Source organism: Heteronotia binoei, chromosome 19 (genome assembly GCF_032191835.1).
Source record: "Heteronotia binoei isolate CCM8104 ecotype False Entrance Well chromosome 19, APGP_CSIRO_Hbin_v1, whole genome shotgun sequence".
In the NCBI taxonomy this organism is placed as follows: Eukaryota; Metazoa; Chordata; class Lepidosauria; order Squamata; family Gekkonidae; genus Heteronotia; species Heteronotia binoei.
This window is the reverse complement of record NC_083241.1, coordinates 27,290,836-27,314,405: the sequence shown is the minus strand read 5'-3', so window position 1 is coordinate 27,314,405 and position 23,570 is coordinate 27,290,836. Positions and strand designations below refer to the sequence as shown.

At 46.6% G+C, this 23,570-nt stretch overlaps 1 protein-coding gene across 8 annotated transcripts in view; it reads right to left on the bottom strand.

Moving 5' to 3' along the window:
• Positions 1-23,570, bottom strand: part of DMXL2 (Dmx like 2) — a 129,821-nt gene that overhangs the window by 5,782 nt on the left and 100,469 nt on the right. For 4 of the 8 annotated variants that reach the window (XM_060260326.1, XM_060260328.1, XM_060260327.1 and 1 more), the window contains 14 exons: positions 21,914-22,095; positions 19,885-20,015; positions 17,993-18,078; positions 15,466-15,667; positions 13,195-13,312; positions 11,649-11,711; positions 10,938-11,024; positions 10,380-10,501; positions 8,546-8,696; positions 6,707-6,767; positions 6,463-6,590; positions 3,920-3,997; positions 2,200-2,291; positions 433-485 (listed from right to left, as the gene is read on the bottom strand). In XM_060260326.1, coding sequence (XP_060116309.1) covers positions 433-485; positions 2,200-2,291; positions 3,920-3,997; positions 6,463-6,590; positions 6,707-6,767; positions 8,546-8,696; positions 10,380-10,501; positions 10,938-11,024; positions 11,649-11,711; positions 13,195-13,312; positions 15,466-15,667; positions 17,993-18,078; positions 19,885-20,015; positions 21,914-22,095 — 1,554 coding nt within the window. The remainder of the gene's footprint in view (positions 1-432; positions 486-2,199; positions 2,292-3,919; positions 3,998-6,462; positions 6,591-6,706; positions 6,768-8,545; positions 8,697-10,379; positions 10,502-10,937; positions 11,025-11,648; positions 11,712-13,194; positions 13,313-15,465; positions 15,668-17,992; positions 18,079-19,884; positions 20,016-21,913; positions 22,096-23,570) is intronic. The other 4 variants (XM_060260331.1, XM_060260332.1, XM_060260333.1 and 1 more) reach the window with 2 other exon arrangements.

Here is a 23,570-nt window from a genome sequence, read left to right as displayed (position 1 = left end):
AATTGTACTTTGTGAGCTGTTGGCATTAAAGCTGTGAGCTGCTGGCATCAAACTGAGAGCTGCTGCATAAATTAGTTTGCTCTAGGGCCATTTTTCCTGAGCTGAGACAAAAATGTGTGAGCTGGAGGCTAAAAAAATTGTGGGCTAGCTCACACTAACTCAGCTTAGAGGGAACACTGGTCGTGAGGATGAAATGAGAATGGAGGACTCGAGTTCCCTTGGAAGAGGCTGGGATAAAATTCTACGTAACAGACGGATAGAGGAAACTCTTTCCAGGTTTTGTGACTTGAAATCTGGAAAAGCCAAAGGTTTGTCTTGGACACCTTCTGAATTCAAACCCAATGCGTTGGTTTTGAGATGCTGTCCCTGCGCAGGTCCACCACTTATTTAGGGAAACCTCCCTCACCTTTTGACACGGAGTATTAAACTTACCATGTATGAGGTTATTCGTTGGTGACACCAACGTGTCCCACAAGCACACGTTTCTGCAGGATACAAATCAACACAGAGGTTATTCTATGAGAGCCAGTTTGGTGTAGTGGTTAAGTGTGTGGACTCTTATCTGGGAGAACCGGGTTTGATTCCCCACTCCTCCACTTGCATCTGCTGGGATGGCCTTGGGTCAGCCATAGCTCTGGCAGAGGTTGTCCTTGAAAGGGCAGCTGCTGTGAGAGCCCTCTCAGCCCCACCCACCTCACAGGGTGTCTGTTATGGGGGAGGAAGGTAAAGAAGATTGTGAGCTGCTCTGAGACTCTTCGGAGTGGAGGGTGGGATATAAATCCAATATCATTATTATTCACCAAGTTGCAGTGCTGGCACAGACCTTCCTGCTCTTTTGACTTTGCCCAATATGACCCACCCTTGCCTCTTTCAGTCTTCATCATGGGGCCTCTTGCAGGTGTCTGGTCCACAAATAGGCAGCGTGTCATCCACCGGGGCCTTCTCAGTGGCTGCCCCTCCCGTCTGGAACCAGCTCCCCAAGCAAGTTGGTGCCCTCTGGGATCTATCAAAGTTTCGTAAGGCTGCTTTGTTTTGTGCAGCATTTTATTATACTGAGAAGACAATACTGACTTTGATGGACCAAGTGTCTGATTCAGTATAAGGCAGCTTCATATGTTCATTAACCAGGAGTATGGGTGAGCCATCTGTCAGTCCAGATTTCTTCCAGAGCTGATGACCACTTACATTTTAATTAGAATCCATTTATTTTATTTGTATTTATCAGCTTTACAATCTATTTTAAGTTTTAATGCTATGTGGCGTGTGGCATGAACCACTCTGAGTCCTTTGTTGAGGAGAGGATGTGGGCTACAAATTAAATATCTGTATTTTTGGTGTTTGGGGAAAGCAACAGGGGGAGGGTTTCAGGAGTTCTGCCCCACTGGTGGATCTCCAGCTGGTACTTCGTTTTTGGCTACTGTGTGAAATGGAATGTTGGAGTGGATGGGCCAATGGCTTGATGTAATGTGGCTTCTCTTATGTTCTGGCCCTACTGGTGGACTTCCTGATGGCACCTGGGTTTTTGCCACTGTGTGACACTGAGTGTTGGATGGGATGGGCCCAGGGCTTTTCTTGTAGCATTAGCTCCTTTGCATATTAGGCCACACACCCCTGATGCAGCCAATCCTCCAGGAGCTTATAGGGCTCTTCTTACACGGCCTACTATAAGCTCTTGGAGGATTGGCTACATCAGGGGTGTGTGGCTTAAGAACATAAGAGAAGCCATGTTGGATCAGGTCAATGGCCCATCCAGTCCAACACTCTGAGTCACACAGTGGCCAAAAAACCCCGGTGCCATCAGCAGGTCCATCAGTAAGGCCAGGACATTAGAAGTCCTTACACTGTTGCCCCTCCTAAGCACCAAGAATACAGAGCATTACTAGCCCCAGACAGAGAGTTCCATCTATACTCTGGCTAATAGCCACTGATGGATCTCTGCTCCATGTTTTTATTTAATCCCCTCTTGAAGCTGTCTGTGCATGTAGCTGCCACCACCTCCTGTGGCAGTGAATTCTGTGCATTAATCACCCTTTGGGTGAAGAAGGACTTCCTTTTATCAGTTCTAACCCGACTGCTCAGCAATTTAATTGAGCAATTTCATTCTTTTGCAAAAGAGTTCCTGCTACAAAAAAAGCTCCGAATGGGCCACTGGCCTGATCCAACCCAGCTTCTCTGGTGTTCTTAAATACACAGACACACCTGTTGTCACTAGACTGCCCAGACGTCGCCACCAGACTCGAAGAGGTAATGAATGCAAAGTCACTTGTGGTTTTGCTGTGGCACTGCCAGCTCTGTCAAGACAAGACATACAGATATCAGCCGCACAGGACAGACCATTAGCAATTGGAACCATTCTAGGCTGAGCGCTTCTTAAGCCAAGTGGCTGATCTAAAACGTCCCGGGAAGAATCCTCAGCAAGGTGTCAGCTCCGAATCACGGGCCACGGAGGAGGAAGGAATTTATGCTTCCATAACTCACTCTCTGGGCTGCAACCGTGTGACGTGACCTCAGAGCCACATGACAGGAAGAGGGGACAGAGTTAAGACCCTGCTGGTGTTAAGGTTCAACGCATGAGCAGGAACAGGAAATACAAGCTGAGCAGCAGGAAGTGCATCATCATAAGTCACAAGCCCAGTGTCAGAGCTGTGGAGGACTCCTCTCTACCGCTGAGTGGCCCTGCCTTGCCATTTTGCCGTCCTTCTTGGAACTCATATAAAGCGAGACTGGAGGCGTGCTGCCCTGGCTTTCAACTCAAGGCTCTTCCCAAAAGCAGCAATAAAATACGGTGGCTCTGTGGGGCAAGGTGGGGTTCTGTGACCCACTCGAGGGTCCTGACCCACAGGCTGAAGACTGCCATTCTAGTCAATGAGCAGTGACTGCCTCTGTTTGCAGGTTGCTAACCTGGTGCTCTTTACAGAGATACTCTGGCCAAGAGCAAAAGGGACCAAGAGATTTTAAGGGCCCCTCAAACTTAGTTCTATAAGAGCCCTGTGGTGCAGAGTGGTACAGCTGCAGTACTGCAGTCCAAGCTCTGCTCATGACCTGAGTTTGATCCCGGTGGAAGCTGGGTTTAGGTGGCCAGCTCAAGGTTGACTCAGCCTTCCATCCTTCCAAGGTGGGTAGAATACCCAGCTTGCTGGGGGGAAAGTGTAGATGACTGGGGAAGGCAATGGCAAACCACCCCGTAAAAAGTCTGCCAAGAAAATGTCATGACGTGACATCACCCCATGGGCCGGTAATGACTCAGTGGTTGCACAGGGGACTACCTTTACCTTTTACCAGAGGTGGAATTCTAGCAGGAGCTCCCTGATGTAGCCAATCCTCCAAGAGCTTACAAGGCTCTTTTTTGTAAGCTCTTGGAGCTTGGCTACATCAGGGGGTGTGGCCTAATATGCAAAGGACCTCCTGCTAGAATTCCACCCCTGCCTTTTACCAGCTTAGTTCACTCTTAACATTTCCATCAGTAGCCATGCAGCTGTTCCTCTCCCCCATGCGTCTACATGGAGTAGCGCTACTATGAGGGAGGCCACAGCAAAAGAGTGAACTGGAGGCAGCAACCCTGCCCTGGAAGTGGCAGGCCACAGCCTGGTGCCCTTTGACCTTCCTTTAAGCGGCAACCTTCTCATGAACATAGCAAGGAGGGGCGTTGTTGGAGAAGCTGCTTGTCAAATACAGACGTGGCAGCTCTGAGGCTGCCTTCAAGCAGAGGAAGTGGCTCCCAGGAGACAGTGAGGACAAAGGGGGGCTGGGAACACCTTGCCTTTCCTCTGGCTGAGGCCAAAGTCTCCCCACCCCGATCCCCTCCCCAGGACATCCGAGAGCATCACCAGGAAAGAGAGAGAGACCTGGAGCTCCTCTTCAGCTGCCCCAAACATGGGGAAAATAAGAGATACAAAAAGGAATTGCTCTGACTGCTTACCATATAAGGTTTAGGATTAGTTGCTGTTTGGTTTACTTGCCACACACTTAAGAAGCCTTCTCCATCCGCCACGCCGCACTGCAGAGAGACAGATTTGATTTGTTCTGTTGACAGCATTCATGGCTTTATGAAAACAGAGGCAAACTTTTCAACAACAGGATTGTTAAAATATCTGGCACTCTCGGCAACATACTTTTTCATAAAGTAGCTTTTAAACCTTGCTATAAATTAGTACAGAAATGTTGTCCCCATCTTCAAGAAGGTGGGAAAGGAGGACCTGTGTGAGCCCACCCCCTTTTAGAAAGGTAATAGAAATGTCAAGCCTTGAACCTACAAATCTGGAAAACTGGTTCCCCTTTGCTTCTGACCGCAAGTGATTCTTCCAGAGAGAGTCCTTCCCAACGTTTGTTATGGGAGATCTTTTAAGCAGAGATGTTGGGAATCGAACCTGGGAATGACTGCATGCAAAACAGGAACATGGACTCTTGACCCCCCTCTCCCAATGAGTCTTCCTGCAACAGGTGGCCAGCTCAAGGTGGAAACTATCGGGCTGAAAAATCCCACCCACCTACTTGGTGTTGCTTCCTGGATCAAACGGCCCCTCCCCTGCTAAGAACTCCCCCCCATCTCTGCAGCACTCAGAACTCCGCAAGCTGGTTTCTTAACCAGAATTATCTGAGCTGCAGTCCCTTCCACTTCACACCTTCCTTTTCTTCCACACTGTGCCGAGAGAAGACTGAGAACTTCCCGAGTGGGCTCCTGTGGAGCTTGGCAGGATCTGGTCTTCCTGCTGAGAGGCATTATGGGAGTATTTATAGCCTTCTGCCCAGGCAGGAGAGACTGGTGTTCTTGCTCATCAAGTCCCCCTGACACAAAGGCTGCCCAGTGTTTTGTAATGAACTGCTTTAAATCAAGAGCAAAAAGTGATCCAGGACTTATGGAAAGATTATCTAAGAGTTTGCAGGACTGCACCACACGCCAAGGGGATGATTCACCAGAAACACCGGGAAGTGTCAGGGAAGGGCTCTGGCTTAGTGGCAGAGCAGCTGCTTTTTGCATGCAGAAGGTCCCAGGTTTGAATCCTGGCATCTCCAGTGCAAAAGGATCAGGGAGCAAGTGATGGGAAAGACCTTAAGCTTGAGGCTCTGGAGAGCCCCTGCCAGGCAGAGTAGACCGCGACAGCTTTGACCAGCTCTGCATAACGCAGCTTGGTGTGAGCTAAGGGTGGGAGGAACATCACTCATTAGAGAGGCTTAAATGGGAGGCAGACAAAGGGCTGAAGTCGTGACCCAGAACACTCCCCCCCCCCCCCCGCAATATGCTCACAACTCTACAGTTTACATCGTTCGGCTTTATGCAATTCTCCAAAACATCTTGATGCAACCCACATTTCAGTTATGTCACTAAATAATAATATTCAGGGCCTTTTTTTGTAGCAGGAACTCCTTTGCAAATTAGGCCACACACCCCTGATGCAGCCAATCCTCCTGGAGCTTGCAGGGCACTTCTTACAGGGCCTACTGTAAGCTCTTGGGAGCACCAGCTACATCAGGGGTGTGTGGCATAATATGCAAATGAGCTCCTGCTACCAGAAAAGCAATAACAAGAAGCAGAAGTAGTAGGTTTTATACCCTGTCCTTCACTATCAAATGGAGTCTTGGAGTGGCTTACAATCTTCTTCCCTTCCTCTTCCCACAACAGGCACTCCCTGTGAGGTAGCTGGGGCTGAGAGAACGCTAAGAGAAATGGGACTAAACCCAAGGTCACCCAGCTGGCTGCATGTGCCGAAGTGGGAACATATGAACATATGAAGCTGCCTTATACTGAATCAGACCCTTGGTCCATCAAAGTCAGCATTGTCTACTCAGACTGGCAGTGGCTCTCCAGGGTCTCAAGCTGAGGTTTTTCACACCTATTTGCCTGGACCCTTTTTTGGAGATGCCAGGGATTGAACCTGGGACCTTCTGCTTCCCAAGCAGATGCTCTGCCACTGAGCCACCGTCCCTCCCCGAAATCAAACCTGGTTCTCCAGGGCTGGCGCATGGGAGTCGGTGAGGTAGGCAGCAGCCTAGGGTGTCACCTCGCTGTGGAGGGGGGCAGGCGCCCCTCCCCCACTCATGCTGACTGTGCCTCCAAAGCGGGAAAGGGCTGATGGGGGGGTGGCGGTGGTGGAGCGTCCTTCCTTGCTCGATCTGAATAAAGGAAGAACCAGGCAGCCCCTGCTCAGCTGTTTCCAAAGCGGGAGAGGGCTGGGCAGGGTGGAGCGTCCTTCCTTCCTTCCCTTGTATCTGACGAAGGCAGCACTGACTCTCGAAAGCTAACCCCCCCAAAATCTCTAGGGTACTACTGATGTCTAAATAAGCCCTCTCAATTTGCAGTGGTGGTAATGCATTCCTCCCTCCCACTCCTTCACTTTCTTGTGCCTCTGTTCCTGCTAGAGGTGAGCTGTTATATTCTAAAGGCTGCAAACGCTTTCGTTTTAATGGGCTCGGCATCTGTCGAACAAGTAAATGCTTATTTAGAAGTGCGGTGAAAGTGCTGACCTTATTCCCCTGAGAATTGAAGTACATTCGAGTAACCCTCGCGTTGCCTGCTTGCCGGTAGCACACCAGTTGCTGTGGCCTCGTCCATTCGAACATCCGCACGCTCCCATCCTGGGCTCCCGTCAGATCTGGGGGACATAAGCAGGGGCCATATCATCACGTTACTGACACAGAAGAAAACAACAGCAGGATCTGGTGTTGTATCCTCAAGGGTTTCCCCTGCCGTTTGGATAACTTTACTTACAATATTGATGGACCGGATGCGAAGCCATTCGTTTCACATTATTCAAGTTCCGCTTGATTAGCTTCATGCAAAAGAAATATTGTGTGAGGTTGATGACCACCTTCCTCCACACATGGCAAAAAAACACAGCAAATGACATTTATGGCCAAGAGGAAGGACTGCATGTGAAACATCCCCTTCTACAGTGTTATGTTTAAGGTTGGAATCCTATATAACCCTTACTGTGAGTAAACTTAGATCAGCATTTACAGTTCTGCAGTTTCAGACCGTGCCAACAGAATACCTCCTGGGGTGATGCTCTAAAACCCCTCGGGAACAGCGTATTTGTATAAGCAAAACCTCTATAGAGGACCTCTTCCATTATGCTGTGGTTTGCTCACTGTATTCAGAACCCAGACGCAAGTTCCTGACTGAAATAACAAATCAATTGTATATGGCTTCTGATATGGCCAAGCTAATATTTCTGTTATCAGATATTGACTCTACGGTTTCTTATAAGGTAGCACTTTTTGCTTTGGCTGCTAGCAAAAGCAGGGCAAAGGCAGTATCCAGTAAACAGTAAAATGATGTTGTTAACTAGACAGTTAGAGCCTGATTACGGATTCACGGGGATGCTGTATGTAACTAAGATTGTGAATAATCTAAATTTGAATGTGTTAATTTTAGAATCTTTGACTGCTTTTAACTTGTAAGTTGTTGTAATGGTAATGGCCAATGGCTTTACGCAATACATTTTACTGAACTAAAGGTAAAGGTAGTTCCCTGTGCAAACACCAGTCGTTTTCGACTCTGGGGTGACGTCGCATCATGACATTTTCACGGCAGACTTTTTTACAGGGTGGTTTGCCATTGCCTTCCCCAGTCATCTACACTTCCCCCCCCCCCCCCAGCAAGCTGGGTACTCATTTTACCAACCTCGGAAGGATGGAAGGCTGAGTCAACCTGGAGCCGGCTACCTGAACCCAGCTTTCGCCGGGATCGAAGTCAGGTCATGAGCAGAGCTTAGGACTGCAGTACTGCAGCTTTACCACTCTGCACCATGGGGCTCTTACTTTACTGAACTATATAACCCTTATTAGAATTTTCAATTTTGCAGGGAGGGGGAATTCGTATTTTTGGGTGGTCATGGAAAAAAACCTGAGCACTAAAACTCCCTGTAAGCAGAAACAAGACGCCTTCTTCTAGCTGTGGCAATTTTTATACTTGTGGGTGATTTTATTTTTGTTTTAAAACAATGGGACACTCACAAATGGGACTGGTCCTTGCTTTATGACACTGGGTATTGCTGAACTGGATAAGCTCACTGGAAAGGTAAGTGTAAGGCCAGGAAGAAAGCCTCTGGTCTTCTTTGCACAGAAATGGAATTAACTGCAACACTCATCCTAATTTTATTAAATCAGTTTGGACTAGGGTTTTTTTGTTTGTTTGTTGCTGTTATAATATAAAAATAAACTCATAGCATTTTTCCTCTGGGATTTTGCATTGTTTCTTTATTGATTTATGTACAAAAATTTAAAAAGTGCTTCTCCTAACATCCGCAATTGTGTAAGTGGCAAAGCTCACAACCAGTTGAGGGACTCCACCACATTTTCCCACTACCTGCGAATCAATGTGTTACTGGATATCATTCGGAAAGAACGGGGAGCACACAGTAATGTACATACTAGTGTTGCCCCAATAAACCATACAGGACTATTACATGATTCCTAAAAGGAGGCAGTTGCTTTGGTATTTCTTGCCATGGCTTAATTGGCACCGTCTTGTAATTTTTATAGAAAAAATGAAAGAACACAAAATGTGTTGATGGCTATAGCAACACACAAGCCCAAAGGTACATACTATGCCTGCTCCGGTGCTGGTCTGCCCGCTGCCTAACCATGGCATGGATGACGTTGAAATAGAAGGCGGTGGTTGCATCTGAGCCATGCCAAAAGACGCAGTGCTCTGCGTGAGTGTCGTGGTGGAACCACGGAAGTCGACGTCGTCCGAACTGGAAAAGGTGACAAAGAGAACATCCTACTTTTCTCTTCCTGGTAACCGGTGGTGGGAAATGCTGTCAAGTCACGGCTGACTTGTGGTGACCACGTGGGGTTTTCAAGGCAAGAGACCTTCAGAGGTGGTTTGCCACTGCCTGCCTCCATGTTGTGACCCTGGACTTCCTCGGTGGTCTCCTTTCTAAATACTGGAAAAGGCTGACCCTGCTTAGCTTCTGAGAACTGATGAGATCAGGCTAGTCTGGGCTATCCTGGTCAGGGCGTCCTGGTACGCAGGTTCTTATCTATTTGTTCATCTTCAGCTACGTTTCTTACATACCCAGGGAAATGCTGATTGCCACTTTGGGGTAAGGAAGCAATTTTCTTCAGGCCGCTTTGGCCTGGAGGCTTTTGGGATTTTTTTTTTTGCCATCTTCTGGGCATGGAGCAGGGGTCACTGTGTGTGTATGTGTGTGTGGGTATTTCCTGCATTATGCAGGGTGTTGGACTAGATGACTCTTGGAGGTCTTTTCCAACTCTATGATTCAACATGCAAGGTAATGACAAAGTAGGCTCTTTCCTTGAGGACTTTCCACTTGAAAAGGAGATGATATAAGCCCTGTTCAGTTGTTACAATTTTCGCAACCAGGCCAAACATAGGGGAACAGCATGATGTGCAATCTTCTCTATATGTGTGGGTTACTGTTGTGGGTGAATGAGACAATGTGTGTGGTTTTCCAGCTTGGGCACAGGCAAAGGGGAGCCCATTAAGGGGAGGGCTGGATATAGATAAAATAATTTAAAAAAATGTGGGTTTCCAAAAACATGTACCAGTTTGTACATAGTGGTGAACATATGTATTGAGAGGATTGTGCATGTCATTATTTCCTCTGACATGTGGCTAGATCATCAAAAATTATAAAGATTGAACAGGGCTCTAGGGAAGAAAGAAGGAAAGATGGCTCAGATAGCTGTCACTAGGAGAAGGGCCTTCTCAGTTGTGGCCCCTACCCTGTGGAATGCACTCCTGGATGACACCTGTGCCCTGCCGAACACATTAGTTTCCACAGAGCATGCAAAACTGAATTGTTTAGGTTCGCCTTTGGAGGGTAAATAATCACATTTGGGCTGTTTCAACAGTGGCATAGTGATAACATTAAAATATTAAAACATGTGGCTAGTATTTTATATTTTTGATTTGTTTTTACCTTATTGATTTTAATGTTGTAAGTTGTCACGAGACCCTTTGGGTGGGTGGAGACTAAAAACAACAACAACTAATAAATAAATAAGCAGCAGAAAAGTATAGGCACACCCAGGGCTTTTTTTTGTAGAAAACGTCCAGCAGGAACTCATTTGCAATTTAGGCCATATATGTACATCTATATGTACACTCTGGGCATACCCTTCCAGAAATGTATGCTGCATCCCTCAGCCTTTCCTGAAGACCAAGCCCTCAGAGGAAAGGCTGAGAGACTTGGGAATGTTCAGTCTGGAGAAGAGGAGGAGGGGGCAGAATTGCTCTCTTAAAGTATTTGACGGGCTGCCACTTAGAGGAGGGCAGGGAGCTGTTTCTGTTGGCAGCAGAGGATAAGTCTTGCAATAATGGACTTAAATTAAGGGCAGGAAGGTACAGATTTGTACTTAAAAGCATTTGTAACTTTCCACTTAAATATGGCCGCTGGGTAAGCACAGCCAACCTTTTAGATTCACGGTCGTATTCTTCCCCAATCCATATGTATGACTGAGCAGCCAACAACGCCGTCACGTCCAGTTCTTGAACGTCATGCGTAGATGCTAGAACGATCTCGTTGATGTTGGCCTGAGCAGAAGAAACACAAAAGCGAGAGCGGCAATTAAGACCCCTTTGGCCAACAAGCACTCTCAGCGCCAACAAGCACTCTCAGAACACTGCTCTGGCCGCCACTACCCCACAGACCGAGGAGGGGGATGGGCAGGGCTTGTCAGCAGCCTGTGGATGGGAGGGGGGCAGCTGTCTGGCATTAGTGTGTGCAGGGGCACTGCATCAGAGGCGGGCAGGTTGGGGGGATTTAAAGAGTTGGAGGCTTCCCTCGCCTTTTAATCTTGAGGAGGTACCACACTGCAGTGAGAAGAAGCCACGTGCACGGATCACGTGGCCTTGGTATGTATCCAGTCAAGGCCCTTGGTGATTGGTCTCCCCAGCACCCACTGGACCTGGGGAGCATGGGAGACAAGAGGCTGGGAGTGGGCCCATTGGGCAGAAGAAGAATCTTTACCTTATTGATGGCAAATGCCATGATCATATCCGACTCCTTGTGTATAATTTTTGCTTTTCCCCCTGGGTAGCCGAGTTCTGCCTCCACCTATGAAACATCATTAAAACACTATCGTTTAAAACTGAGACCTTGGAAAGTTTTGCAGTTGCACAAACAGACGATGGGAGACACAAGAAGCAAGCGTGCAAAGAAAAAAACACAGTAGCGATGGCGTTCTTTAAAAAGAGATGGTGTGTAGGTAGGGTTGCCAATCTCCAGGTGGGACCTGGGCATTTCCCAGAATTACAATTTACCACCAGGAGATGGAGATCAGTTCCTCTGGAGAAAAATGGCTGCTTTGGAGGATGGAATCTATGGCATCGCATCCGTGCTGAGATCTCTCCCTTCCCCAATCCCCACCCTCCCCAGGGTCCATCCACAAATCTCTGGCACTTCCCAACTGAGAGCTGGCAACCCCGTGTGGAGGGATTCTTGTATCTCCTCCTGGGTTTCCCAGAAACCACACAAGATCCCTTTTCAAGCCCAGCCCACAAACTGGTGTCACATTCTAGCGTGCAGAAGCAGCTTGTGTGGCTCTGGTTATTGAATTTTTTGTTCACAGATTCGGCACCGGCCAGAAATGTTAACAAAGACCACAGATCTTGTTGGCGACTGAGAGAGAAAGGAAAAAGCGAGAGACCCGCAGAAGCGCTCAGGAGGCAAAAACACTACCTTGTTTTTTTCATCTTCTGCTAGGCTGTTTTGTGTGACCTGCTCCTCACGGTCTTCTACAGACTACACAAACGCCACAGGGCCACAAACACAAAACACAACACATGCACAAACAAATATATAAAAGAAAAAAAATGAATGAAAAATGTTCCAAAACGAGAGTTTTACAAAGGCCACCCAGTTCTGTCTGCAAACGACAAATGCCGAGCGGTTCATTTTTCCTCCCCTTTGTCTGCTAAACGACAAGGGCTTCAACAGCGGCATTTGAAACGCAGTGCCTCTCGGATGAACACAAAATGGTACGGCATAGTAAATGAACTGAGGCAAAACACGCACGCACACAAACTTCACGCTAGCAGGGAGGTTATTTTTAGCTGCTAAGCAGCTGACTTGTGGTCTCTGCAGTGGGAGAGAAGCAGAAGACAGACCGGAATGGGATAGAACAGGGGAGGGGACTAGGGGAGGGGACTAGCAGTGGGTTGGATGGTTCTAGACTAAATTTTCCATTAAAAGAATGGAATTTTCCCTTATTCTCCCTCCACATCACTGCAGCCCATGGGTTTTTGCACAATTGGTGATAGAGGATGTCATGATCCTGGGCCTAGTGAGGCCTGCAGGCTCCAGAGAAGTCTGCCTAGGAGTTACAAAAGAGTCTACATTTCCCAGGATCCCTTCTGTCCCTCTGATTGGGTGGCAAGGTTTTGGAGGGAAACTGGCCCAGAAAGCGGTGGGACCTGGGAGGAGAACATCAAAGGGCCAAGCCCAGGCAGGGCGTGTTCTTTTCTTGGAAGACTGAGCTGGAGGCAGGCTGTAGCATAGAGAGCTTGCAGCAGGGGGAAGATCCCTTACCCAAGAGGGTGAGTGTTTGTTATTATAGTATAGTTAAACTCATCAGGGCTTTTGTTTCTTTGCACCAACCTTTACTGTTTTCATATTCACTTTAGCACGAAATCTTTATCACCCACTTATTATTTAGGCACTATAAATAAACTGTTGTTGTTATACTCCTTGGGTCCTCACGTCTTCTTGGTCACAGTTAAGAGGTATTTCTTAATATGGAAGACAAGGGTGATTGGGTGCTCTGGGCCCTCCATACAGACCCTTGGTGGCAGCCAGTAGAAGGCCCTGCTAGGCCCTTGCTGTGTGATAGGGGACCTTGAAGAAAAACATACGGGGGGTCTGCAACCGGGAGAGTTGGTGGAAGATGCCAATTTCACACATGTGCATCTGGCCAGATGTCCAAGCTGTGCACAGAGAAAGCTTTGAGTTTGCATTGGCGACCCCATGTACATTAATTGATAACATCAAGCCAATCCGTAGCATCAGCTGATAACGTCAACCTAACCATGCTTACACACACGTAACAGTATTCTAAAGCTCATTTATGCTTGCCCAAGAAAAATAATTTCTGCAAAACAAGAAGACACTGCCATGCTAAAATGGAATAATCAACCCACACAAAAAGCACCACAGTTTTTAAAAAGGGAACACTGGAAGAATGCTGTTAGGACATCGGTCAGTTCTGTTTGCCGCGGCTTCCATGTACCTCACTTTGTTTCCTTTTCTTGGCAAAGGTGTACCGGAGAAAGGTGTCCTGCAGTAGTTCTTGTTTCACCAGAAAATGCCACAGTCTTTTAGCTGGCAGCGCAGAGTAGTCTTTTGATCTGTAAGGAGGGAGAAAGGAGGGCATTTGTGTAGAATTCATCTGTGACATTTTTTTAAAATATAAAGAGAATATAATTTGATGGAATTTTAAACAGAGCTGAATGGAATGTTGAAAGTCGTCCAAGTAAGTCCGGTCCTGTAAATCAGGGGTCCCCAACCTTTTTCGCACTAGGGACCAGTTTTGTGGAAAACAGTTTTTCCACAGACCAGGCGGAGGGGTGGGGTGGGGGGGATGGTTTTGGGATGATACAATTGTGCACTTTATTTCTATTAATTTGGTGTGGCAGTTAAGTCGGGGAGAACTGGGTTTGATTTCCCACTCCTCCACTTGCAGCTGCTGGAATGGCCTTGGGATAGCCATAGATTTTGCAGAGTTGTCCTTAAAAGGGCAGCTTCTGGGAGAGCTCTCTCAGCCCCAACCACCTCACAGGGTGTCTGTCTGTTGTGGGGGAAGAAGATAAAGGAGATTGTGAGCCGCTCTGAGACTCTGAGATTTGGAGTGGAGGGCAGGATACAAATCCAATGTCGTCTTTTAAAATTATTATTACTACATTGTAATATATGAAATAATTATACAACTCATGGCCCGGTTGCTAACAGGCCACCGACTGGGACCAGGTCATGGCCCGGGGGTTGGGGACCCCAGCTGTAAATCATCTGCAAAGCTTGTGTTTTCACAAATTATCAAAGCCAGCAGTGGGGTCTAAAATTGTACAGAACTCAAGAGGCAATCCTGAAGCGGCGCTACAGAGAGCTGCCATCAAATAATGGATTCTTTTTTCCATGAAAGGACAACGTTCATTGAACAAAAACAACAACAAAACTGCTGGAAAAAAATGAAGCAAAGATGGACTGTGCATAAGTCTTCATCACATGAATTCACAGAAACTGAAAATAAAGAGTAACGTGATTTCTATTTTTTAAATGTTTCATTAAAATAGTAGCTGTAAGTTAGTTAGCAGCTGTGTATAGTACTGTTTCCAAAAGGGATGTGGCTTTTAAATTGGACACCTGAAAAGATGAACTGTTCAGCAGGAAAGATAAAATACTATGGTAATTAGGGAGTTGTACAACTATCAGCAACTCTGTTCATTGTAGTCTTGAAAGTCTAAATCTGCTATTAAAAAATGTCAAAGCTAAGAAACCAGGAGGAAACAGAAACAGTTGCTAATCTAAAAGTCTTCATTGTCCAGCAAAGGAACTTCAAAAGGAGACTCCAGTGTAGAACTGCTGAATTAGAGTTCATTACTAAGTTAAAAATACCAGCTCCCCCAAAGGATCTGGGATTTCTTTAGGCATGACATGTTACCCCGTTTAGCAAAACTAGGCAGATGATGTTAGCACCAATTGCTGCTGTTCTGAGTTCTCTCTGTACTTTCCTGGAGCACATACGAATTTTATATAATTTACATCTTATCTTGTAATTCCTACATTTCACTGTTCTCTGGACCATGATTTTGCAATCCCCCCCTAGTTAGAGTGTAACAACAAAAGAAGAGACTTGCTGGTTTAGACCAGTAGCCCACCTACTCCAGCATCCTGTTTCACGCAGTAGCCAACTAGTCACTCCTGAGGGCCAACACAGCACAGAGGTCTAGGCCTTCCCCGGATGCTGCCCTCTAGTACAGGTGTGGTAAAATGAGTACCCAGCTTGCTGGGGGGGGGGGGAATGACTGGGGAAGGCAATGGCAAATCACCCCGTAAAAAGTCTGCTGTGAAAATGTTGTGATGTGATGTCACCCCAGAGGCGGAAACGACTGGTGCTTGCACAGGTCATTACCTCTACCTTTAAGTCCATAGGGCATAAAAATAATATCATTTCAAAGAACCCCATGTGTTCCTCTTTCAATTCCCTCTTGAGAGTTCTGGCACCCCTTTTTCCAGAAAAAAAGTCCCGCATAACCTTATATCTATCCATCTAGATCCAAGAGGATTCTAAATAACAATAACAGCAGTAACAAACAATTTATTCCACCTTATCTTTCAGTTCAGAGAACAGTCAACCCATGAAAGCTTATACTAGAATAAACATTTATCAGTCCTTAAGATGTTATTTTTGCTGAAATACACTAAACAGGGCAACCCTCTAAAGGGCAGCCGTTTGCTCATCACCAACATTATTCCCTTCACAGAAAAATATAATCTCTCATACTTGAATGGGGTGTTCTCAGGGTCGACCATAGCTTTTATTCGAGCAGCAGCTGCTCCGGCACCTGTTCCAAGCTCAGGGAAATAAGTATTCATGTAGTTCGGTGGTGGACCTTCAAACTGGTCAATTCTTTCTTGCAGGATCTGTTCCCAGTTCTCCAAGTTTTTAATCACGGCAATTCCCAGGGGTGACTTGACTGGAAGATCTGAACAGCGACAGGAAAACAAAGCAAACTCTGCTCATCCAAAACTGAATTCTTGCAACAGTCAAACGTCTCCTTGCACAGGGCTTTTTTTGAGCAGGAACAAACAGGAATCCAGTTCCAGCTGACTTGGGTCAGGGTGTGTGTGGCCTAATATACAAATTTCACAAACCCTGAAACTGTGAAACCCTGGTGACAATCAGGGGGTGTGGTCTAAAATGCAAATGAGTTCCTGCTGGGCTTTTTCCTATAAAAAAGCCCTACCCTGCAGCAAAAGAATAGTATTATGACAATCCATGAAATGGGGCTAAGAGCACCAGCTGGTAAATATACTACCAATGGTATTTGATGTCCACTTGCCCAACTCTCTGGTTACTAGCTAAAGCTAAGCTACTTTTGAAGAAACCCCAAAAGGAAACCCTAAGTTTGAATAAAAGAACAAAATGTTCAAAAGCCTTTTTTTTTAACCTTACCCGCTGCCCCCCACCCCCGGACAAACCATCTCTGTGCATAAGGAGACCCTGAAGTGCATAAGGAGACCCTGTGCATTGGCACACAATGTCTCGTGAAAGCACATCTTGCAAGGCAACCCAGAACAATGCATAGATCTCTGCCTCGTTTGGAGTACAAGTGTGAGGAAGAGCTGAAGGTAAGCTGGGTAAGGAGAGGGAAACCAAAATAGAGACAGCAACGTAACAGTGGAAGGCAGAAGGGAAGACTGAGGTAGAGGGTGGGGAATAAAGGCAGAGAGGAAAGGACTGAAGGAGAAAGAGAAGAGGTGGGGATGGAGACCAGTAGGGATATGGAGCAAGTGCCATCAAGAGATTGCGGAAGGAAATGATTTTCCCTGCCTGTCAGTCCCCTGTGGGCCCCAAACTCATGAAAACCTGTACTGTGTTGAGCTCAGGGTTATGACACCACCAGCACTGAATGACTGATTTGTTGTAGGTGGCACCGAATGTTCAGCTGCTCAGGAAACTAACCAGTCTTCCGGCTTAGTTGTGAGGGAAGGGAAAGTTGTCAGTTTGGATGGCATTGACATTTTCCACAAAGCAGGCTGAGAAGTGGAAGGGTGTAAGGCAGAGGAAGCCACAGGCAAAAAAGCTGAATGTGAGGCATGTAGTAGGGCAACATTGAATACCATCAGATTCAGGTATGATGTGGTCTCTGGGGCTGTCATATCTGCAGGACCAGCTCTCCCTATATATTTTCCCTAGAGAGCCATGTGGTCTTCAGAACAGCATTTTCTGGTGGTCCCCAGCCCCAAAGATATCTGCTGAGCCTCAACCAGGGCTGAGGCCTTTTCAGCTCTGGCCCAGGCCTAGTAGAACACTATTCCGGAGTAAATCAGGGCCCTGCGTGACTTATTACAGTTCCACACTCCACAGGGCCCGTAAAACAGAGCTGTTCCAACAGGCCTTTGGTTGGATGTCCATTTACACCAGCCTCCCCTGCTCCATCCCGCTCTTTTCTATCTGTATGTCACTATAACTACCGGTGGTGTTTGCTGTCCACTCGCCCAGCTCTCTGGTCCATCTGGGCATACAGGCTCAGGCCTCATTTTAGGCAGGAGCTCACAGGAGTGGAGCTCTGGAACCTTTAAATTTTAATGTGCTCTTTCTTACCCCGCCCCCCCATTGCTTTTGGGCTCCATTGTTCAACGCCCCTGTGAGAATTCTGCTGAACTCTAAGATCTGACAAACTTTCTAATATTTCCCCCCACAAAAAATGGGAAAATAACCAAAACATACAAGGCAGGCAGATGGAAATCATCATGCCACTGCGGCCACGTAGGAGAAAGTCATTTTAAAAGTATGGTGAGAGGAAGGTTTTAGTATGACAATTATAATTCAAGAAGCATTTTAAGGTAGATGCTGAGCTGATCTAATTTAGTAATGATCTAATTTGCATATGCCACACACCCCGTGATGTCAGGGGTGTGTGGCATATGCAAATGAGTCTGTATATGTCACAGTCCAGCACCTCTTTTTCTATGAAATGACCCCTGTACAGGCTCATCTGGGAACTCTGCTGATCACCATCATCTTGGGAGTTCTGTTATTAGATGTTAAATTAGATTATTGCAATGTTTTAAAACTGTTTTTATTTGTCGTAACCCGCCCTCGGCCCACTTGTGAAGGAGGGCAGGATAGAAATGTCATAAAAATAAATAAAGGACTAAGTATCTGAAGAAAAGTGGAAAATGAGATGAATGGGGGGAAAAGGAGACAAGAAAACAAGAAGGGGCTACCCGGAAAGGGCTCTCAGAACAGAAGCAGGAGAAGCTGTGTGATTTCAGAGCTACGTAAGGAAAACAACACAACTCACCAGATATTTCTAAACCAGTAATGGGGAAAAAGGTCTTAATATTGTTCAGTGCCAGTTTTACCATCGCCAAATGGATAAGGGCCCAGCTGCGGAAAGAGAAGCAGGCGTTACACGTTGCAATGAGCATTATTTCTGTACAAAGATTCCAGTTTAGACCAGCCACCCTACCCATATTTTTAGAGAAATATTTCTCAAAATTAATCATAAACAGGCAACGAGCGCTTGCAGCGGAGCTGGTGCGTCCATTAGGCAGCTTGAGGCGGCTGCCTGGAGCCCGGCTCTGGGAGGAGGGTGCAAGTTTTGCCACTCCCGCCCCCCGCTGCTTCCTCAGTGAAGGAAATAGCAAGCTTGGTGGCTGTTGCAAGGCTTGCAGCCTCAGAAGGCATGCACACCACTCGTTGTCACTTCGTCCTTTGCGGAGGGGCGGAGTGACAGCATGTAGCTGAGTCCAGAGGCCCTGCTGTGGCTGACACCAAGCTTGCCCTCATCGAGGAAGCGGGGGGTGGTGGAGGGCCTCTGGCCTGGGGCGCTAGCCTTGTACTGGCTCCCCGGCACCAGCACTGGCTGGCAGGCATGTATGCTTTACAGGCTTGCTCGCCGGAACACTGCATTCCAGGATTAGACAATTCCTCTTCCGCAAACTATTTGAGCAGGGTTGGCTGCCAAATCCTATTAAGAGTTGATTTCAGACTATCATCTCTGGGTCCCCCCTCCTCTGTGGATTGTGAACTGAGCTGAAATGCGATCTACAGAACTTCAGATAAACTGCCTGACCAAGTTTACGCTCTGCTCCTCCCTCCCAGAGACAATGAAAACTGAGGGATCTTTATTTTTAAGTACTGTGAGTGAGCAGCGCTTGGGTCCTCTGAGTGTTCACAGAGGACACCAGGGAAATGAGACATTTTCTTCCCTCCCCAGGTGGGGTGTGTCTTTCTTCTTTGGGTTCTTCTCCGTGAAATCTGCTGGAAGATCACTGGAGTACATTATTATAGAGAGAGACTGAATCCCAAACAGGATGGAGACGGAGGACCCAACTGATAGAGAGTACTGTGGACTTGAGACTGTGGGGTACTGATGCAATCAAAAGCCATCTTAGTGCGCTAGGTAATTAAGAGCCCTGTGGCATAGAGTGGTAAAGCTGCAGTACTGCAGTCCTAAGCTCTGCTCACGACCTGAGTTCAATCCCAGCAGAAGATGGGTTCAGGTAGCCAGCTCAAAGTGGACTCAGCCTTCCATCCTTCCGAGGTCGGTCAAATGAGTCCCCAGCTTGCTGGGGGGAAAGTGTAGATGACTGGGGAAGGCAATGGCAAACCACCCCATAAAAAGTCTGCCATGAAAACATTGTGAAAGCAACATCACCCCAGATTTGGAAATGATTGGTGCTTGCACAGGGGACTACCTTTAATTATATTTAGTTTATGAATTGCCTGATCCCTGCACTCCCGGAGATGTACAATACAGTTAAAAACTTTAAAAATCGCAAATCAGAAGTGGGGATTACAGTTTCCTCCCAGTTCTGGATTGTGATTGCCTCACGAGCATGGAGGGAGAGGGACAGGTAGTCTAATAGAGTGGGGACTAAGAGGAGGGTGCCAGCCAGAATAAGACCATCACTGCCCTCAACTGAAAGGCTGGCAGAATACCTATGCCTTACAGGCCCTACAAAATTGCAGGGCTCTGATGGTATTTGGCAGACAGTTTCACCAGATTGGGGCCAGAACTGAAAAGGCCCTGGCTCTGGTCGAAGACAGCCAGATATCTCTGGGATTAGGGAACACCCATAGATTGCTCTCTGAGGAGTGTAATGCTCTCTGGGGACATACCAGTCCTGTCAATAAGCACCTGTTAGCCCAGTTACTGATATTTTTAGCTCATTTATTGCTGCTACCTACCTGTACGAGTTGGGATCCTTGTGCTCCAGGATCTGCGTATCAGAGAGGAAGGCGTCCTCGTCTTCATCTTCGCTATGAATGCTTTCGTCGGAATCATATATCACCCCGCTGTCAGATAAAGGAAGGAACGGCTGCAAATATAAGATTATAATAATGATAATGCTCCATGCTGGAGGGTTCTAAGAACGCTGCATCCCTTTTCTTGGAGTGATCCTTGCCAGAGTATTCCATAACTCAAGGCAGTGTTATTGAGGGGAAAGTGACAGAAGGGGTGAGGACAACTCTCACGAGGCTCATCTAGAGAGTTTGCGTTGGGATAGTAACGAGTTCGCTCCCTGATATCATGAAAAGAGTTAACCTGTTTGCTTGTTTGTGGTAATTGTTAGTTAGTTAGCTCTCGAACCACTCAGCTGTTCTGCACATAGTTCCCACCAGAGAAAAGGAAGCTTTATGCATAACTGGAGAGCCAGTTTGTTGTAATGGGTAAGTGTGCAGACTCTTATCTGAGAGATCCAGGTTTGATTCCCCACTCCTCCACTTGCACCTGCTGGAATGGCCTTGGGTCAGCCATAGCTCTGGCAGAGGTTGTCCTTGAAAGGGCAGCTTCTGTGAGAGCTCTCTCAGCCCCACCCACTTCACAGGGTGTCTTTTGTGGGGGAGGGAGATAAAGGAGATTGTGAGCCGCTCTGAGACTCTTGAGTGGAGCGTGGAATATAAACCCAATGCCGTTGTCTTCTTATGAAGTGATCTTTCGCCTGGCTATAGATCAGTTCCTAGTTGGGTGATGTTACCTGATATTATGCATTTTGGGGTTTCTTCTTCCTCCTTTTGTTTAGAGATTATTATAGGAGTCTCCATTTTGGCATTAACCATCCCCAGAAAGATGCAGCTAGATAGATAAACCTACCTAAAACCTGAGAATCTGAACCTATGTAACACTTAAGAATCTGACACTATGTAAAACGTAAGAATCTGAAAACGCTGGAAAGCTCAACCTCTGCAAAACACATGTGAAACAATGTAAAACAATCTGAAACACGAGAATCTAGAAAAATTACCAATCCAAACCAACCAGGGGCTGGTATCAGCATACCCTGAGGGAGGCAGTTGCCAGAGCCCAGGAATTCTAGGAGAGCCCACTGATGCTGACTCACTCCCTGCTCACTTGCTATGCTCTGTCACTCATGCCGTCAGACGTACGTACTTCCCAGTTCCACCATAGAAAGGATGGAGAGGAAGGTGGTGGGAGATATCTCAAGCAGGCAGGGGAAGGACACACAGGAAGGTGGGAGACATGAGATCCGGAGGGCGGGGATGAGGGTGTGAGCAGGGACTGGTGGTGGGCAGGGGGGCCCTGGAAACCCTCTGCCTGAAGCATCACAAAACCCAGAACTGGCATTGAGGGCAACTCCCTCATTTTTACTACCCTCTTGATTTGCCAGCTACCTTGATACCATCTTCGAGACGCTGGGTTTGGCAGGAAACCTGGTTAGCGCTAACTGGCTCTGAGAATGCATGCTCTGGAAGTACTTTGCCATGGCTGAGAAGCAGGGCTTTATCGTAGCAGGAACTCCTTTGCATATTAGGCCACTCCCCCCTGATGTAGCCAATCCTCCAAGAGTTAATACAGGGCCTACTGCAAGCTCCAGGAAGATTGGCTACATCAGGGATGTGTGGCTTAATATGCAAAGTTCTTAGTATGGTCTGCTGTAAGCTCTTGGAGGACTGACTGCATCAGGAGGGTGTAGCCTAATATGAAAAAGAACTCCTGCTACAAAAAAACACCCTGCTGAGAAGTGTCACATCTGCATTAGCCACAAAGGTGGTTCTAGAAATGCCAAGGAGAGGACAAAGCTCAGGGGCTGCTGATAGACAAGCACCACCCATGCTCCAGTTTCCCAGAAAACATGCCTAGATGAGCCAATGGTGAGACTCGATAGATAGCTCTGTATCCATTTGGCAGAAATGTTGCCTTCTTTCAAAGGCACAGAACCCCTCAGACTTTCTCACAATATGGACAACAACCTACCTTGGCAACAAAATAGTCCAGCATGCTGAGCTCTGGAGGGATGAATTTTTCTTTGTAGGATGGCCTTTCCGCAGGCACGGGGGGAGGGACAGCACTGTCCTTCACTGGTCTCCCCGGCACCAGCATCCTCATGTTGAACCGACGGCGATGCTTATCCATCTCTTCGGAAGGTACTGGAGGTGCTGAACACAGAGGGGTTAAGAGAGCCTTGAGGGCAGCTATCGGCCAGCACCTTTGCTGTTATTTAGAAGGTCTTGTGCAAATTTCAATCTTATCGGATGTGCACCGATAATCAAAGCGGTTAGACTGATAACACGCCCAAAAAGAGCTAAGCTATTTGTAGCTAATCCATAGCTAAAAAAAGGTAACTGCAATCTTCAGATAGATCCTACACAAGTAGAAAAGCTATTTTGAACCCAACAAAAGTTAATTGGAGTAGCAACCATGAGACGAATATATATCAGATAAATCTTTGAGTCTAAAATGAGAATCTAACAGTGTAAGCCTTTTAAGAAAGCTTACGTTGAAAATACTACTAGAGCGTTGCAGAGATTTTAAAATATTAATATGTAAAATCAATTTTTTCCATTCATATCAGGTGAGGCAATACTGAAGATTACAGCCACATCATTCCAAACATGCTCAAACTCTGGAGTATAGTTTTCTCTACCAAACGCAAAGGGCTGGGTATTGAGTCAGCCAAAATATTAAACCAAACTGATTTTGTTTAATACCAGACATTGTCAAAAGCCAACTATTGTCAAATATTGGTCAAATACTTTAAAAAATAATTGGGAAGGAGACCCAGACATTGTTTCCAATTTTTTTTTAAAAAAAGTGTTATTGTAAACAACAAAAATCCCACCCCCAAATTGTAATGATGCATATTAGTAATGTCAGATTAGCACGATTGTTAAAAGACTAAACAGTTTCCCACTGTACTTGGCTTTTAGCCTGGAACTCCAGGGCCCTGAACGGTTATAACATATTTTAAAATACGCAAAACCTAACAGCAAGTACAGCAAGCACAGCAGAAAACTAGTCTGTAAATGCAGCTAAACAATTCATGTAGCAACAAACCATGTGCTATAGCAGGGGTGGCCAAACTGTGGCTCAGGAGCTGCATGTGGCTCTTACACACATATTGTGTGGCTCTCAAAGCACCCCCCCCCCCACACACACTGTTAGCTTGCTTGGAGAAGGCATTTATCTCTTTAAATAATTTCTCTAAGCCAAGCCAGTTGGCAGCTTGGAAAAGGCATTATAGTTAAAGTTGTTTTCTTTCCACCTCTCCCTCCCCTTTCTCCCAATTTATTTTCTTTCTTTCTTTCTTTCTTTCCTTCCTTCCTCCCTCCCTCCCCTCCTCTCTCAAACATCTGATGTTCATGTCTTTCAGCTCTCAGACATCTGATGTTTATTTTATGTGGCTCTTATGTTAAGCAAGTTTGGCCACCCCTGTGCTATAGTATTAGGGGCTCTTGTGTTCTGTTTCACTCAGGAGCTTTGGAAAAGAAACTGCCTGCCTCTTTGAAGCAACTCGGAGCACATGAGAATATAAGAATATCATGCAACCATCATGCCTGGGCTCCTTGAATCCTGAATTCTTTGGAGGTGCCTGCAGTTACAGCAGGTGATCAACAGGGGGGGGGAACGTACT